The following is a 20,142-nucleotide window of genomic DNA, read 5'->3' on the forward strand; positions in this document are numbered from 1 at the left end:
ATGAGTTCAAAAAAACTGTATTCTCAATATTTTCGGCCTGCTTACAAAGCCGAATTTCCAACAATTAAGGAATCCTTCAAGGGAAATAACTATGCATTTTGCAACGTGTGCTTGTGTGACTTCATAATAAGTCACGGTGGAAGAAGTGACATTGTGAAGCATGTTAAGTCTAAAAAGCATGAAGTTAATGCTTCGGCTTCGACAACGTCAAAGAAAGTGGGTGATTTTTTTTCAAATTCGGCTACGAATTCGGATGCCGATGTCATTTTGGCAGAGTGTTTGTTTACTGCATTCCTCATCGAACACAACGTGCCGCTAAGCGCTGCCGATCACGCCGGTCAACTTTTCAGACGGATGTTTCCCAACTCCAGGATTGTTCGGAAATATGCTTGTGCTCGCACGAAAACATCTTCTATTGTGAACGAAATATCTTGCGATGCACAAAGTAAAACGATAGCTGCACTCCAGCATTCAGCATTTTCGGTGTCAATCGATGGCAGCAACGACAGCGATTGGAAGCTTTACCCCATCGTTGTCACATATTTCTGTGATGTTTCTGATGAAATGAAAACTCATCTTTTGCGTCTACCATTGTTAAATGGAGACGCTACGGGGGAAAATTTTGCCTCCTTGGTAATTAATGAGTTGAAACAACTGAACATCCCAATATCAAACTGCATTTCATTTGGTGTAGATAATGCTCATGTCATGGTGGGTGACAAAAAGGGTGTAACCTCTTTCCTCAAAAAAGAACAAAATGAATTAATTGTTATTGGATGCCCATGCCACTTAATTAATTTGGCAGCAGAAAAAGCTGCAGCTGCTTTACCATTAAATATTGACCAGCTTCTGATTGATGTGTTTTTCTATCTGGAAAAAAGTGTAAAAAGGAAAGAAAACCTAAAGAATTTCCAAGAACTGTGTTCTGGTGAAACGAGAAAAATTCTGAAACATGTATGCACGAGATGGTTATCCTTAGGCAGAGCGCTAGGAAGGTTTATTGAACAGTGGGATGCATTGCTAAAATATTTCCACGAAGAGACCAAAACGAAACCACAGATCCCATCAAATTTTTCGGCATATAAGATTCCGAAAACCAACTTTGCTTCTAATCAAAGGGAAAAGCCAACACACACAATCAAACCCTTTAAAAAGAAAATGCTTAGAAGACTCCTCAAAGGTCAACTTTGTTAAAGAAGTTGAAGGGAAGAAGAAACAATCTTCTATTAGCCGGGAGGAAAGGATTTTCTATCTTCTTTCTTCGGATTTGAACAAAGCATATTGTAGTTTTGTGTTAAGTACCATTAAGATTTTTGAAAGTGTAAATATCCTTCTACAATCAGCTTCGCCAAAATCTCCCCTGCTTATCCAAATTCTTAATGATCTTTTGAAAGAACTTTATGCTAAGTTTGTAAAACCGTCCGTTGTGAAAAACAGTGTGTTGATTCGTGTTGTTTATAATAGTTTGGCAAATCAAAAGGATGACAATGATCTTGTAATTGGAAATCAAACCAGGGAACTTGTAAATTCTTTGAAAGATCATGAGAAAAAGAATTTTTTCAATGTGTTAGAAAGTACTTTTCCTCAGCCTGTGATTACATTGTAAGGAAGTTTCCTTTGCAAAATGAAGCTCTTTTAAATGCTGAAGTGGCAAATTTGAAACAAATTGAAAATTAATCTTTTGAAAAGATTCGTTTTTTTATTGATAAATTTCCATTTTTGTTAACAATTAAAGAAAATGAATGCCATAATGATGCATTAGATGAACTACAGAACCAATTTTCTGCTGCACAGTTTGAAGACTTTGCCAGTTCTGGAGAAGATAGACTTGATGTCCTCGTTGGTACCTTAAAAAGAATAAAAAGAGCTGATGGAACACCAAAATATGATAGACTAGCAAGAGTTTTGTGTGCTATTCTCGTAATTCCACACAGTAATGCTGAGTGCGAGAGAGTCTTCAGTGTTGTGAAGAAAAACAAAACTATGTTTCGTTCTTCAATTTCACCAAGAACTCTAGAAAACATTTTAATTGCTAAATGTTATGAGGAAACGAATTGTTATGACAGGAAATTTTCCAAAGAAATTTTGGCTAAAGCCAAAAAATGCACTTTAAATTCATTGCAATAATTTTTTTGTGTAACATTAAGTTCTTGTTTTATGTTTCCTAATAAATTTTTTAGTTACTACTTAATTCAGATTTACTAATGTAAGTACAATTTTCTTTTTTCTATTTGTATAAATTGTTATTTTTTTTAATATCAATGCATGATATTAATTCTTCGTGTTCTTCTGAATTTTGGAGAAATCTTCCGAATTTTTATCTTTAGAGGTTGGCAGGTATGCAGAATACCAAGTTTTGTAAAAATCGTACGAGTAGTTTTTAAAATATTAGCTCTCAAAATTTTAACTCCTCAACGTTAATTGAATTTGGAAAATATTTATTAATATCTCTTTTTTTATTTTTCCTTCCACATTCCAAATAAAATTTACCTATTTTGGCACAGCTTTAGTATTAGTCCTTTTTGGCGAGAAATTTGTTTGGCGACATTTTGGAGCGATAAATGAAAAATTATAATAACCTTGGTAACCCTAAATACTGAGCTTCAAACATGCCGCCATTTCTGTCCATGTAACTTTAACGAATTTGATAGGTATCAGAGCTTTGATGGCAGGAGGGATAAATTGTGTGTTTTTCTTAAAGTTACTTTTGTGTTAGGAAAGCACAACATTTAAAATATTTTTTAAAAAGCCGAATTTTTGATAGTTAAAACTGGTGCTTTAAATATTACATCACATGAGTCTTGACATTTTTTCATATGTCAACTCTGCATATTATTATAAACTTCCCCCCCAAGGGAAAAAAAAACACATTTTCAGTAGCATGAGGTAAACTCTTGGTGTTTCCTTTGCTAAGGAGATCAAAATTACCATGGTCTAAAAATACTTATTTACCTCATATTAGAACTATAGGGATGTGTAATTGCATGAATTCATAGGTTCAAATCAGGACCAAAATCAAGTTTCGTTATTGCTTTTATAACATTTTCATAATTTGCCTGATTATAAAAAATATAATGTTGCTTAGATTATGGAATATTGCTTATAATTTAGAGTTCTCAAATTTTGTAAATCTTACAACCTAACAGCTGTATATGAATAACCTTCACTGAGTATTATTACTTTTATTAATAGTATGTTGACACAACAGTCGACTTTTTATTTTAAATTTTATGCAAATTTTCTACATTACTTAAACATTTTATCTAATAGAAATCTGAATTTTTTGTAATAAAAACTCTATAATAAAAGTAAGAGTACAATTTATATATAAAAATTTGACTACATGGCAAGCACTTAGTAAAGTTAAGAGCTTATTTTTTAGGATTGTTATTTAGTCTAGATCGGGTTTTGTTGACAATCCGCCATTTTTTTCCTATCTTCAAAACCGGGTCTACCTTGGCGACCGAAGTTTGTCGCCAAAAGGACCAATACTAAAGCTGTTCCCCTATTTTTTGTGTTCTATGTTTTAAATTTCTATTTTTAAATAATTTTTATAAGTTTTTCGAAAAAAAAATTGAATTAAAACCTATAAAATTTTTATCATCATTTTAAAGTAAGTGTATTTCTAAGCATACCTGCAAAAAATTAGACTTTTTTATTCAAAATTTTCTAAGATATACACGAATTTACATATTTTCCCGTTTTGAAATTTGGCATATTTTTTTTGAGCGATAATAACGCCAAATGTGGTTTATGGATTTTTGTTACAGTGAATTGCCACAGCTATTTTTAACCTTAAATTTCAAGTAAAATTTTATAGAGAATTAATTATATGAAATTTTTTCCCTCAATGATGCGTATTTAAATTTCTCTCTTTCTTCCTTGTTTTAAAAAAATATTTGCAAGAGTAAATTTTTATCTTCGGCGTTTTATCGTCTGCTACTTTAATTTAACTTCGTTTAAATCGAATTGTCTAAAACTGAGAACTTTCGTCTGATGTTTATTTGAATTTTACGAAAATATTTTATGACATTAACTGCATAATTTATTTCTAAACAAGCTGTTGCTTATGAAGTGACTGAAAGAGCAGATTATACTATCATCCATATTTTTAAAGCACAGTATATTTTTATAGAAACAAAGATTTAGAATAATCATTTTTATAAAAGTCAAGCTATGATATAAAAATATAACCCTCTAGAGACCGAATAAATGGAAGTTCAATGGTTATGTAGAAATGACCTTCAGCTACTTAATGGCTGGATAAGTCAGCAGGTTCTGTGGACAAGTAAGAATAATTATATAAAAGACACCCAAATTCTGGATTCAAATAACAACGAGGGTACGATGTTTATTAAATGAATTTAAGAAGTTTTAAACATAAAAAAATCAACTCATTTTTTATCCTAAAATGTATTTTTATACGTAGCGTATTTTCAATATATCCTTAAAATTCTATTTTAGAATGTAATTGTCAAGAACTGAATTCTAATCATCAGTAATATAATAAGTAATTATTACGGTTATTAATAAATCGTTCATATAAAGTAATTGCAAATATTTCAAAAAATGAAATATTCTGTCTGAATGCAAATATTTCTAATTTTATATTAATCAAGATTGCACACGATATTATTTATTTGCACTTCAATTCTTACCGTCAGCTCTAGTAGAAGTTACAAATCAATTATATTTAATTAAAGAATGACCATCTAAGTTTAGAAACAGCGTACCGTAACAGCAATTCAATTATTAGCGCTGTATCTTCATGTTACTCCCGATTGGTAAACTACATTGCGCTTAAACTAGGTTAGTTGGTTATTTGAACATAGAAAGAACATGGGAGCTATTTGGTTAAGATGCTTTCATAGAGAACCTGGAAAACTACGAAAACTAACCATGCAGCCTGGGTTAGACTTCGCAACAAACAATTAGTATTTAACAATCTTCAAATGCTAGACAACTGGTGAGGCTCCAATTTAATATTTTATTTGTAAATATTTGAAATATTGTTGTATTCTTAGACGCAGTTTTGTTAACTCGTTAGTAAACTATCAAGCCGTAGTGCAAATGAATATTCAATTTGTTTTGAAATAATTGTATTCACTTAATATTCTTGGAATATGAGCTAAAGAAGGAATGTTCTCGGAAGATTAAAGAAGTGTTTAAATCCAGTGATATTAGGTTTGTCTTACAAGCTCAGAATCAAAACGATTCTGCAATTGCCGGAGTAGTTGACTTGTAAATGGCTGTGAATTAAGCAGATGACTTTTATTCTTACGTTATTCAGTCAGAAAGCGTATTCCAAATGTTTTGTATTGCATGACAATGCACCTTTTCATTGTTCAATAACCAATCGGAGAACCGCTTGTATTCCGAAAATAAATATGTGTACTCAATCGTCCTGCATGTTCTTCAAATTTGTCTTATGATTTTTTTTTCTTTCCGCAAAACTAAAGTTGCCTTTCAAACGAAAGTATTTTGACATTGTAGAGAAGGAATTAGGAGATAAGTCAAATTGAATATTTTCGGATAATCCAATAAATTCAAGGTCGAAGTTTCAATATTTTATTTTCGGAGGGAGGGGGGATTTTTTTCAGTTTTGGTCTATTATCCCAAATATATTTGCTTCGATTCTTTATTTTTTCCATAAAAGCGAAAATCTTACGCATGGTATACGTATTACGCATAGCTTCAAATTAAAATTTAATAATATACAGGGTGATTATAATTAAAGTTCGACTTTGAAACGGTGATAAAAGGAAAACTACTGGATCAAATGGTATCAAACTTGGTAACCGTGTAAACGAGGTCATAGGAATTTATTTTCCACGAAAAAAAGAAAGTTCGAAACCTCCCCACCAGGGGATGAAATGGCGCTGTATGCAATATTGTTAAACGAAATATGGGTCGGAATATAACTTAACATTTTGTTACACGGTTTAATATGTTGTATACCCTTAAGAAACTTTGAAGTAAGCAAATTACCATTTAAAGGCGTTAAATTCCATAAAAGTCGAGTGCTCATCCGTGTAAGGGAGAAATTCATCCGTAAAAACCACGAATTAGCGATTAGAAAATCTGAGATCGCAACATTCGCACAAGTGCGTACAATCTAGAAATCGTTTTCTTACAGATCGCTAATTTGTAATTTTTGAAGCCTGAATTCGGCTCTAAAACATGAAGAATACTGATTTAAAGCGCTTTTAATCGATTTGGGCCAAAGAAATCCCTCACGTTATCTACCTAGTTCCATTGCATTCGATTGCATGGAATGACAGCTAGTTTCATAACTGAACCATTTTTCTCTGAATAGCAGTCGACAGCTGGACTACTGTGATTGCAGCTCGCTTAGAGTCAATGTTAAAATGTTTCGTGATACATGAACTGCAGTAACGTGACATTTTAGATACTGCGACTTTTATGCAGGGCTGGGCCCCACCACACAGTTACTTAAAAAACATTTCACGAATGAACGTCTTACAAGCCAACACTTTCCCTCTTCCCACCAGACCTCAAACCTCTGTGACTGTTATCTATGAGGTTATCTCAAAAGCACTGTTTATGGTGATAATCTAAACAATTTGGCAGAAATGAAAAATGTGATACACCGACATGTCCGTAACATTTCTCCTGATATGCTAACAGTTGCAGTTGAGAATGCAATAACAGGATTTAATTTGCTTTCGGAAAATACTGGACTTTTCATTGAACATGCTTTGTAACACGTTTCGGAAACAATTAAACACATTTTAAACAATTTTTTCATGTCTTATTTCATTTACCAATATTGCATACAGCGCCATTTCTCCCCTGGTGGTGAGTTTTTTAATTCTTTTTTTTTTTTTTTTCCCTGCGGAAAATAAATTCCTATAACCTCCTTTACACGATTCCCAAGTGTGATAACATTTGGTCTGGTAGTTTTCCTTTTATAGCCGTTTCAAAGTGGAACTTTAATTATAATCACCATGTAAATTAAATTTTGAAATGCAATTCATGTAATTGATATTTTAAAAAAATTGACAAGAATGCAAAATTTATGGAAATCTAGCAATCGAAAAATCTTAATTTTCTTGTGTGAGCACTGAAAATAACTGTAGAGAAAATTAGGGAGAAAAAAGTAAGCAAAAATTTGCAGGGAAATTTGGCTGTCAGACATACCAAGATGTTACAAAACGTTGGACGCTTTTGAAGATACTTTCAGAATACTTCAAAGAATTTAGGTGTTCAAAAAGAAAACACTTGGATGTGTAAACCAGCAAATACCATCAATTGAGCTTGCACGGTTAACAGAAAAGACAAAAACGATATTATTGCAGATTAAAGTGAAGAGCGACTGGTTTTAGACTATATGGTTGTATAAATTTAAATTACGTTATAGAACATCATATCCTATCATAAACGGAGAATCCCATGATTTCTCAATCGAAGTATTTGAAGATTCAGGAGTTTATCCAGTTATGTATGTGGATATCACCTAAAGACACGGTCCGAGGTTCGAATCCCGCGAACGGGCTGTCTGCATGGGCGTTTTCGTGGTTTTCCCCGTATGTAACGTGTATACGAGCGAGTTTCCCTTAGAAAGTCCTCCACGAAGGCATCCCTTCTCTTAGGCAGATAGCCCTAGTGTGCTTTGTCATAATTAAATAAAACAAAAACTCTGGATGAAACCAGTCTTTCCTTTTATCTCATACCTTCAAAATGCTTAACTTCTAAAGACTGATAAAGTCTCTGATGAAATGGATTGAATTGGATTATTAAGTTACGGCAAAGCAGGGCTATCTGCCTAAAAGAAAGGATGCCTTTGTGAAGAAATTTCTAAGGGAAACCAGCTGGCATACACGTTACACATGAGAAAATCCACGAAAACGCCCATGCAGCCAGCCCGTTTACCGGGATTCGAACCCCGGAGTGAACTACCAGTGTTCAGCGACTTTACCTCTCGGCCGTTTGAGGGCCTTTATGAAATGGAAGGCGATAACTTTATTTAAAATGATTGTCAGAAATACCAAGATGTTTAAAAAAGTTGGATGCTTTTTAATATACTTGCAGAATGCCTAAAGAAAAAGAGCAAGAATGAAGCAGAATGTGGATGTCACCTAAAGATGTTTTTTTTCCTTCCTGATGAAACAGCGGCCGAGCGGTAAAGTCGCTGAACACTGGTAGTTCGGTCCGAGGTTCGAATCCCGCGAACGGGCTGGCTGCATGGGCGTTTTCGTGGCTTTCCCCATGTGTAACGTGTATACGAGCCAGTTTCCCTTAGAAAGTCCTCCACGTAGGCATCCCTCCCTTTAGGCAGATAGCCGTAGTGTGCTTTGTCATAATAAAATAAACCAAAACCTTTTGATGAAACCAGTCTTTCCTTTCATCTCATACCTTCAAAATGTTTAGCCTCTAAAGACTGATAAAGGCTCTGACGAAATACTTCGTGAAGAACTTTCTAAGGAAAACCAGCTGTCATACGCGGTACACATGAGAAAATCCACGAAAACGCCCATGCAACCAGCCCGTTTACCGGGATTCGAACCCCGGAGTGAACTACCAGTGTTCAGCGACTTTACCTCTCGGCCGTTTGAGGGCCTTTATGAAATGGAAGGCGATAACTTTATTTAAAATGATTGTCAGAAATACCAAGATGTTTAAAAAAGTTGGATGCTTTTTAATATACTTGCAGAATGCCTAAAGAAAAAGAGCAAGAATGAAGCAGAATGCCTGAAGAAAAAATAAATTTTTGCGTAAAATTTAGTATTTGTACTTTTTTTCAATTTAAAACTTTTTAATCTTATGATATTTGATTCTCGCAATTTCAAAAATAAAATATTTGACTAAAATGTGAATAACATTTTAAGAAACCAAATGTAGAATAAAATTGTGTAAAGCAATGAGCACAATGATAAAACTGTTTAAAGCAGTATTAAAATGTCGGTTATACATCTCTCTTATTTAAATTTAAACAAATTTAAATTTTAACAAACATGTATATATGTAAAAAGCAAATTTAAAGTTAAAATTAAAAAATGTGCAAACATTTAAAAGATTTAATTTTCGAACTAATCTACAATATCATTTAAATTCAGATAGCATAAGTAAATCAAGTGAAAAACCAAACCATGAAAATAAATTCACCAATTTAACATGTTTGTTAAAATTTAAATTTCATTCCTTGCAGCAATAGCGCAAAGAATTAATTAAATTTGTATTTAAATTAAATTTATTTAAATTCAATTCTCTCTCTTATTTATATATATCTTTTATGAACTGAACATTGAAAGGCGAGTTAAGTGTGCTTTATTGTATTTTTTCTTTTAATATATGCAGTTTTCAAATGCATCGTAGTCTGGGTTACAAAGTATTCTTTCGAAAGAAGCGCAATTCAAAAAAATAAAATCAAATTCTGGAAAATTTATTAGTCCAAAGGGGCTTTGTCCCTGAAGGACTATTGTTTTCGTTTTGCGATTTTGCGTCGGACTCATAAACGTCGGTTCACTTTTCAAACTGTTGCCACAAAATGTTAGAGTCCTGCATTATATTTGAAGAAATTAAATAATGAAAAATCTGCATAAATGATTGTCTATTTCTCGCATTGTGATAAAACAATGGTACATAGAGCCATCGAATTTTGAATGACGAAATCCTACTGCGAATATGGGCATCTGAAATCCCAAATTTGGAATTTGTTTTATTATAGATTTTATATTTTGTAAAACTTTAACGAATTTTTGATTTACAAACTCAATGCTTTAAAAGCGAGAAATGGCAACGTTATATAGAAAAAAAATACTTTTATCTCCAGCTCGCGAGACTGTGTATATCGGAAATTCTAAAGATATGCTTAATTTAACATTATTTTGCGATATTGCTCTTGAACTGAATTTTATGGTTTAAGTGCAAAGAACATGATATTTAATAAATAAAGGTAACACTCAAAACGTTAAAAAAACGCCCCTTTGGACGTAATTTAAAATCTGAAACATTTCAATTTTTTTTTTTTTTTTTTTTTTTTTTTTGTTAATAAATATATTTAAAATGCTCAGTTTGAATGAATAAATAGAAAATTTTAAAATAATTATCTGAAGAGACAATGCAACACTGCAATTAAAAAAAAAAAGTCTAAAAATTTAAAAATTACCTAAAATAGTAACTATGACTAAAAATGTAGTATAAAGAAAACTATTTGAAAAAAAAAATAAAATAAACGATATACCTTTGATTTAAACTACGCAGTTCGAATGAATAAATAGAAATTTTTAAAACAGTTATTCGAAAGAAACTATGCAACGTAAACAATTAAAATAAAAATTCGAAAAAGAAAAAAAAAAAAAAAAAAAAAATTGCTTAAAGTTCATAACAATTATAATTAAAAATATAAGATAAAGAACATTATTTGAAACAAGGAACGATTGGGTCTTTTTTCCCCCTCACGCACTATGTAAAAATGGAAATGCAAGTAGGTTGCCACATATTAAGAAGTTCGCCGAGTGAACTAATTTTGGCGCAAACTGAATAAAAAGCGGCAACATAAATTGTTGAATTTCTCCGTAAATTTCGCACCAAATTTTACAAAATTTCATATTTAGGCATAATTTGAGTCGTAGAATCGAAATAATTTGAGTCAGTTGTAGATTTACCATTTAAAAGATGGTAATGATCAAACAAGGCAGGAAATGATTTCAAATGCAATGACCGTATATCGCTGGGAAGAGTAGGATCGTTGGGAGAGTGTTTGTATGCATGTACGTATATGCATGCTGTCCACTGTAGTGAACAAACTGTAGTAAATATTTAAAACGAAATTTGAATAAAATTAATTTTTTATTATTACTAAGGTTAAGTAGAAAAATACAAACATTTTCGTTTAACTTCTCTAGATTATTTGTATGCAACAAAGGGTTAATTTCGGAAAAAGCGCGGTTAAGGGCACATAGGAAATAAGCATTATATATGGAGTAAAATAGCTGGAACACCAAGAAAAAGTATAAAGGCTTAAAAATTGAATAAGAAAACCTCCGGAAAATCAATGAGAGATAATCTCTTATCAATGTGTGACGTCAGCTTATCAGCTACATGGACTTTATAAGAGATAGACTAACCCACTGAGCGGGCCGCGCGTCACCGACATGTCGGCAAGAAAGAGTAGGGACGATCTGGTTTATTTTAGCACTGAAACCTATGGCGTTTGTATCACATAACTCTTTTTAATTATTAAATGTGATGCGTTGTATAGTGATGAGATTATGAAAGCCACAGTTTTTCCCAAATAGGATTTAATATATCTCATTAAAGCACTTTTTACTGCATTTCGCGCATTTTTTTCACGCGTAATTCTTGTACAAACATCTTTACTTTGGTAAAACGGTAGAAACTCTAAGCACGCAATTTATGAACTTAATTTTGCGTACAAATAACGTAAAATTAAATAAGATTGATAGTACGTGATGGTTTGAAATAAATAAGGTAAAATTAAATAAGATCTGATAATTTTTTTAATTTAATGACCATTTTCAAAACTATAATAACTATAATAATCATTTATTTTATTATATCATCATTAACTTATTAACATTAAAGTGGAATATTTATTTTAGTAATTTATAAAATTCGGAGCATAAAATTTTCTGATGTAATGAAGGGGGGAAAAAAAGGTAAAATAAAATCTAGAAGCACTCAGATTTTATTTTACGCCCAAAAGTAAGCTTTTTTTAACGTTTTGTGTGTTACCTATATTTATTGAATATCATGTTCTTCGCCCGTAAACCACATACATTTGAAAACAGCATATCTTTCGAATTTCCTCGCTGGAGATAAAACTGTTATTTTCCGTACAGTGCTCGCTTTGAACTCGTGGAGTTTGTTAATCAAAAATTTGTTAAACTTTTACAAAATAGGTTAAAACAAATTTCCAATTCGGCCGTCCAAATGCCCATGTTCATGTGGAGGATTACATTATTCAAAATTAGATAGCTCTAGATACTGTCGTTTTTGTCACAGTGCGAGAAATATACATGTATTCATGCAGATTCTTCATTATTCAATTTCTTTAAATATAATACAGGGCGATAATATTTGGTAACAACAATTTGAAAGGAGACACGGACATTTATAGTAAAACAGCGCAAAATGCCGCTTTGAAACCAACAGCCTTTCTAGGCTACCACCCCTTTGGGCTTATAAATTAAATTAACAGTAAATAAAAAAAATTATGCAGAACTAAAAATAAATTTAAAAAAAATAATCACTATAAATGACAAGCAAAATTTATTTTTACGGCTAAATGCAATTTTAATATTAAAATTAAACGTATAAAAATGTTTAAGGAGTCAAAAGTGTTTATCACTATGATTTATTATTATATATAATTGAAATAAAATTCCTTTATAGAAATTGTGCTATAATATTGGTCTATAATTTTAAAAAAGAAGCACAGTTTAGAATTTTAAACACAACTTTCAAAAATTCGTTTTTAAATATTTTAGTATTTTTTACTTATTTACACCAATAAAAAAACATAAAAATTGCAAGAGAAAATTGCTTATTTGAAATTTTCTATTAGTTCAGATTCAAAATATTATTTTCTAAAAGAAGTAGTTACAAATTTCCTGACAGCATAGGATAAGCGAAAAAATATCCAGCCCTGAAAGCATGCAATAGCTTTATAATTATTTGGAACGTTAATTGTGCTTGGTAAATATGCTAAATTTTTAAAAGTCAATCTCAATTTCAAAAATAAAAATATGGAGAAATTCTAATTTGTGAAATGAGCCCTACAACCAGCTTTCTCTTGTCAATTATACACGCTGCAATAGGCAACCACAGTTAAATTTCTGAAAGTCGTCTCTACTCCTTCGGATGTGATCAAAGTGACAGCCGGGAACGCCTCAGACGAGGGAGAAAACCCATTTGGGTTAGTCTATTTCTTATAAGGTCCATGATCAGCTAAGGTAAGAATCAATAAACATTCCTTCTTATCTGCTGTGCCTCCGCGTACTCAGCCTTCCCAATCCGCCTGCGAGTTTGAGATCCTGCGCTGAACTTGCCTTTTCTTATTACTGATAATGCTAAAATTATATCCTTGTAATATTAAGGTTTTCTCCAGTAGTGCGAAGGTAACTAGCTTCCAAAGCTTTTTCACTTGAAGTAACAAAACCTTTCATTACCTCTTTACTATTTTTGAACTTCAATAATTTCCTCTTAAAATATTCCGATTTATCCTCGAAATTGGCATGCTTAGATGCGAGATGTCGATGGTTTCATACTTTGATTGCATAATATCATAGTTCACTGCAAATAACACATTGAGGTTGATGGTCCATTTCATTTCCATTCCAAGTACAGTGGAACCTCGAGATAAGAGTTTAATTCGTTCCAGTATTGAGCTCATATAGCGGGGGCCCTTAAATGGCCTGCTGAACTACATTTACATGTTTAAACTTAAAAGACGGATTCTATTACATATACAGTCAAAAGTCTTTAATCCTAACTTCGCCGATTCCGAATTAGGTGCTACTTTGGTAGACGGCTGCACGGATTTTGGCGATTTTTAGGCGATTTTCTTTTGGCAAGTAATACAACTTATGGTAAACCCACTGCTAGATAAGTTATTTATGGTAACCGATACTTTGTTGTCATTTTATTTAAAAAATAATGTGTTTTATTAAGCATAAATTCCGTGTTTTAAATAGTATTTATGGCTTCTAAATATTAAAAATCAATTTAATTTTGCATTTTTATTTGAAATAAAAATTTTATTGTTTATCATATTTTATGAAATTTTATGTTGTGGTTGATGTAATCAATGACGTCACCTTACTTTAAAAGTAATTGGTTTTAATATGTATAAATTTAATCTAATATTTTAAACTATATTTATGGCTGTTAAATATTAAAATACAATTTAATTTTGCATTTTTTTAAAAAATGATTTTATTATGTATGAATTTTTAAATAATTTTAATTCTAGGCGTGATGTAATAAGCTCTCTGACTGGTTATAGAATATTTGTGCATTAACAAGCTGTAATCAGCTCCCTGATTGGTTACTGACAATTTTTGCATTTCCACGCCGTTTTAAAATTTAATTCATATCTTCGAATTCCGTCAAAGATGTTATCTAAATTATGATTCCGATTTTTTTTTTTGTGGTACTTATCAATAAACAACATGTTAAATGACTCAAAAAAATGTAAGTATATATTTTTCTTTTCTTTTATAATTGTATTCTTCAATTTTTGTTAAAAAAATTAATACACTATTTTCAAAAATTGCTGAGATAATTGTTGTCCATATGTTTTAATGGTTAAAATGAGCTTTAGCCCACTGCTTGGCGATTGTTTTTCAATGGGCAATAAACGCGCCAACATGGCTAACTCGATGTTTTAAAGCTGTGTTGTTATTCTGTTGCCACTAAATGTTATCGCCCTGTGTTATATTTAAAGAAATTAAATATTGAAAAATCTGCATAAATGTTTCTCGCATTGTGATAAAACAACGGTACTTAGAGCCATCAAATTTTGAATAACATACGTTTCCAACCTAATATGGGTATCTGGAAGCCCAAACTTGGAATTTTTTTTTATTATCTGATTGATATTTTGTAAAACTTGAACAAATTTTTGATTAGCAAACTCAAAGATTTCAAAGCGAGCAACGGCAACACTGTACGGGAAAAAAAAAAAAAAAAAAAAAAAAAAAAAAAAAAAAACATTTTTACGTGCAGAGTGCAAATGTAAAATCTAAAAGCTTTCATTTTTTAAAATTTATTTATTTTTATTTTTACTTGTTAATTCTGTTGCGGTTTGAATATTCTTATGCGGTGGTTCTTTTTTTAATCGAGTGTTTTTCTCCCCTGTGGGTTTTAGCCTTTTTTCTGCATATATTACGGAAACGGCGTATGAAACGTTAGTAAATTTATTTAAAGATGAGGAGGGATCCAAAAGGGTTTCCCCCTGAGATAAATTCATATATAAAACCCCTCAAAAAGACTTTACATTTTTCTTGAAAAGGGTAAGTGAAAAAATTTTTCTTGTATGGTTCGTTTTAAAGTTGCTTATTTTTAATATTTTGTATTTCTTTTGGGCTCAATCCTAGAAGATTGGAAAAGCTGACGTTGTGCTATTCTCTGATTTTTTTTTTTTTTTTTAATAGATTGACGATATGTACATGGGCAAAGCCAATGCAGTGCGCAAGGCCGACGTTGTGCGCGATGCCGAGTATGTGCAATTCTGGGATTTTTTTTTTTTTAAGTGAAAATAGATCGATGTGCACATGGGCAAAGCCAATGTGGTGCGCAATGCCGAGGTTGTGCGCAATGCCGAGTTTGCGCAATTCTGGGATGTTTTTTTAAGTGAAAATAGATCGATGTGCACGTGGGCAAAGCCAATGTGGTGCGCGATGCAGAGTTTGGGCAATTCTGGGATTTTTTTTTAAGTGAAAATAGATCGATATGTACATGGGCAGAGCCAATGTGGTGCGCAATGCCGAGGTTGTGTGCGATGCCGAGTTTGTGCAATTCTGGGATGTTTTTTTAAGTGGAAATAGATCGATGTGCACATGGAGAAAGCAAATGTAGTGCGCAATGCCGAGGTTGTGCGCGATGCCGAGTTTGTGCAATTCCGGGATGTTTTTTTAAGTGAAAATAGATCGATGTGCACATGGGCAAAGCCAATGTGGTGCGCAATGCCGAAGTTGTGCGCGATGCCGAGTTTGTGCAATTCTGGGATGTTTTCTTAAGTGAAAATAGATCGATGTGCACATGGGCAAAGCCAATGTGGTGCGCAATGCCGAGGTTGTGTGCGATGCCGAGTTTGTGCAATTCTGGGATGTTTTTTTAAGTGAAAATAGATCGATGTGCACATGGGCAAAGCCAATGTAGTGCGCGATGCCGAGTTTGTGCAATTCTTTGATGTCTTTTTAAGTGAAAATAGATCGATGTGTACATGGGAAAAGCCATGTACATGTAGCGCGCAATGCCGAGTTTGTGCAATTCTCTAATGTTTTCTAAGTAAAAATAGATCGACTTGTACATGGACAAAGCCAAGGCAGTGCGCAATGCGAAGTTTGTGTAATTATCTGAATTTTTTAATCTTATTTAATTGACTTCAAATTGTATAGCAGGCTTTTCTATACACTGTTTCTGGTATGCATAGTGACTGATATCTCTTTAAGAAAATACGTATGCACGCAAATAAATTTTAACAAATGAATCCTTCTCATGAATCATGCATTTTGCGAGAAATAAATTTCCATGTTTGAATGAAAATGTTGTAAATTTCTATGAGGTTTAAACCTCTCGCATTTGTTGTGAATTACACGTAGCGTTTAAGCGAAACTAATGGTATTTTGTGTTTTAAACTTAAATTTCAGATTTTATTTTGTTTTTTAATTTCGTTATATTTGTTTTCTTTTTTTAATTTCCTATCGTTGACAATATTACTTATCGTAGCTTTAGATATCGAAAAGCCATGGCTTTCACAGCGTTTTTTAATAACTAGATACGAATAAATTTCTTCGGAGAGAGCACAAATGTCCGAAGACAAATTGTCAAGTAGCAGACGATAATTTATGCTTTCAAAAATATATACTTGCAGTTAAAAAGAATTTCCAAGCAGACGATTTCTTTTGGAATTTTTACTTCGTAATTTGAGCAGTTAATTCAGTTGCCGTTTGAATGTTCTTATTTGGTAGTTATCAATCGAGTGGTTTTATCTGTGTGTTTTTGCCATTTTTCTGCATATATTTCGTTAAATAACAGTCGCTATGGATTTATCTGTGATGCTGAGAGAGGTGAGTGATTGTACATGTAAATTTATTACTTTATTTGAAGTGCAAGGGAAACGTGCCGTCATTGAATGGTGTATGAAAGTTGGTTTGATTGCTACTTTTTTTGTTTGTTCGAAATGTGATGAAAATATGCGTTTTTGTGAGAGAAAGGGAAGTATAGATGGATTTGAATGGGATGTAGAAAGCAAGGAAAAGTGAATGCGCATGATGTTTGTAGGAGTATAAGGAGAGGTTCATGGTTTAGTCATAGCCATTTGAGTATACGTGATATTTTGAGAATTACGAGGTGTTGGTTTTTGAAAATGGGAAATGAATCTGTGATTCAAGAAGTGAAAGTGCATGAACATGCTGTTGTTGATTGGTTTATGTTTTGCAGAGAAGTGTGTATGACGACTGTGATAAATGATAGTTTTCCAATTGGTGGTAAAGGAGTAATAGTTGAAGTGCATGAGAGCAAATTCGGGAAAATGAAGTATGGAAGAGGAAAGCCTGTGGACGGTCATTGGGTAATTGGTGGTATAGAGAGAGGAACGAAGAGATGTTTTTTTAGAGAGGTTGAGAATAGATCAAAGGAGAGTTTGGAGAGAGTGATAGTTGAATGGGTGTTGCCGGGATCAACTGTGGTTTCAGACTGCTGGAAGGCATATGGTGGACTAAAAAATTTAGGTTATGGCCATCTGACTGTCAACCACAGTCTGTACTTCCGTAATCCCGAGTCGGGTGCGCACACTAATTCCATAGAAGGTACCTGGTCTGGAATCAAACGTCATTTACGTCGAAATACAAACCACGTAGATGGCGAATTTGATTCATATTTAGTGGAATATATGTGGCGAAAATGGCACAACCACTCACTAAGTGATGAACATTATCGTGCCTTTTTAGCGGCAATCATAAAGATTTATCCGCCGGAAACGGCCGATAAAACTGAGTAAATTTTCTTAAAGACGGGGTTTAGGGAGGTTTTCTCCCGACATAAATAAAAAAATAAGAAAAAAAAAAAAAAAAAAGACTTTTTATTTTCCTGAAAAGGGTAAGTGAAAATATTTTTTCTTTTTAAAATTGCTTATTTTTAATATTTTCTTATTTTCTTTCACTGTGAGAAATTAGATTTTTTAAATTTATTAATGTGTAGAATTCTAATACGAGAGTATAGAACGTGATTTAGGAACTTAAGAAACAGGGAAATGAAAGCTGTGTATGATGTTAATATTCAATCATAAATATTTTTCTTTTTTTATTAATGTAAAGCTTAAAAATTTTTAGAAAATAATGAAGATTGTTTACTTACTAGTATGTAAGAGATGGTGTCGTTACGTAGCAATAAGGTAATTTTGTAAAGATGATAAGTTAAAATGTTCCGGAATATGAAATTAAAATTTAAAAAAAAATCTGTTTTTATTTGTATAAATACTAAAGCTTAAAAATATTCACCCTGTATGAGAGACTGTGACGTTGTTTACAGTTTTAATAATTGTTACAATTCACTTACCGTATTATAGTAATTTGAAATACAAAAATTTTAGTATACTTATTTCTACATCTGTAGAGAATACATTGTGACGTCACAATCTTAGTCCCACCCATTTATGAACGTCACATAGCTCCGCCTTCGCAACTTTGTTTATGCAACGTATTCTGATATTTTACTGGCGATTTTCAAAAAATCGCCGCTGCTGAAAATCGCCAAGCAGGGGCCTAAAGCACATTTTCACCGTTTTAATGTTAATTATATTCTATATAACGTATTTTAAAGTATTTGAATTTAATAATATTATAATTCTTTTAAATGTTGGTATGATGGTTTTTAATTCGATATTCAATTTCAGTAATATTTTAATGTAATTAAACGTTGGCACAATGTTTTATAGCGGTGTTTTTATTCTCTTCTTTGCTATATGAAAGTAATAATAGCCTTACTTTAGTACTTTATACTCATAGTAAATGTATTTATTTACACTTGCCTGCCATCTTAAAAAACATTTTCAACAAAAAATTAATCCATTACTTTTAACGATATTTATTTTTTTTAAAGTTTCGAATACTTTACTATGCGTAAAAACAGCGTTTTTCAAGATGGCTGACGTTTGTAAAAACCGCGCCAACAATTGCGCCAACGTAAATCGCCAAAAATCCGTGCAACCGTCTACCAAAGTAGTACCCCGGATTATAGTTCATCAGTTTAAATCTGGTAAGATGGCATGCAGAAATTATAAAATTAAAAATATGAAACCGTAATTTATGAAATAAAGAGCAATTATGATCTAAAGGGTATCAAAATTTACAAAAAAAGTTTAATATTTATTTGCTTACTTTATTAAACATTTCTTTCAATGTAAGTTGTTTAAGTTGCTTCGTTTTATGTGCTAATACTTTTTCTTTAATTCTATAAACAGAGATAATTTCTTGTTCAGTTACAAAGTTCCGCTGTTCAAGTTCTATAATTGCTGTGTCGAGAATACCGACTAATGACAAATTAGTCGGTATCGAAATTTTTCCGTTTTCAATAACCTCTCTGTCACTTTCTTCACTATCGGAAGCGATGTTTTCTGGATCTAGAACCATACTACAGATTTCGCTGTCTGTTAATTGATTGATGATTGGGGCATTGTCGTCGCAATAAAAAACTTCTGTTATTATCTTCATTTATTACTGCTTCTCCACATTTCTTTACAAAATCCAATAACTGGAAAATTTCACCTTTAGTTTGCGATGTCCGAAAACCTTCAAATTTGCGGCTATCATCTTCATCCTCCTCACCATGAAATATGGTAGCTGGCCATAAATTATGCCAAGCATTTTTTAACGTATCTGGAGACACATCCTCCCACGATCTTGCGATGCTCCACATACCAGATTTTATGCTAAAAAATTTCAAAAAGTCTTGAATAGTCTTGCCACTGTTCAAAAAATTTAACATAGATTTAAAAAATGCTGCTTTTTATTTGCATTTCAGCGCGTGGCCTATTCCCATATCCATAGGATGAATAATAGACGTACAATTTGGAGGGAAGAATAATACGGATACATTATCTTTCACTAAAACTTTAAGTGAAGTATGAGCCGAACAATTATCAACAATCAGGACTATTTTTGAGTCATCAGGTAAACCAACAGAATTCAAACGTCGCCGGGCATCGGGTATAAAATGATTTTCAAACCAATCATTCATCAACACTTGTGGCATCCATGCTCTTTTATTCGCGCGATATATAATAGGGAAAATCGTTACTCCTTTAAACGCTCGAGGTGCGCACGCTAAAATTGTTAGTCTCGCTTTGGAATCTTTGACACCATTTGGAGCCTTTTCTATAGAGGTTGCCAAGGTATTTCACGGAACATATTGCCAGAAAAGACCAGTTTCATC

General features: G+C 32.4%; 1 protein-coding gene across 1 annotated transcript; it reads left to right on the top strand.

The window, feature by feature from the left end:
• LOC146999461 (uncharacterized) lies at positions 1-16,973 on the top strand. The gene is made up of 2 exons (XM_085807336.1): positions 1-928; positions 16,819-16,973. Exons 1-2 carry the CDS (start codon positions 1-3, stop codon positions 16,971-16,973), a joined length of 1,083 nt encoding a protein of 360 aa, XP_085663462.1.
• Positions 16,974-20,142: the final 3,169 nt, after the last annotated feature.

The sequence above is a fragment of the Stegodyphus dumicola genome, chromosome 1 (genome assembly GCF_044657685.1).
Source record: "Stegodyphus dumicola isolate Sdum_Otavi_A_Nest chromosome 1, ASM4465768v1".
NCBI lineage: Eukaryota > Metazoa > Arthropoda > Arachnida > Araneae > Eresidae > Stegodyphus > Stegodyphus dumicola.

What these genes read in the sequence shown, in the direction of transcription:
- LOC146999461 (XM_085807336.1), top strand. Translation starts at nt 1, where the DNA reads ATGAGTTCAAAAAAACTGTATTCTCAATATTTTCGGCCTGCTTACAAA. An exon ending in TTTCCAAGAACTGTGTTCTG is followed by an intron (nt 929 to 16,818) that starts GTGAAACGAGAA and finishes CTTTATTTGAAG; the next exon opens with TGCAAGGGAAACGTGCCGTC.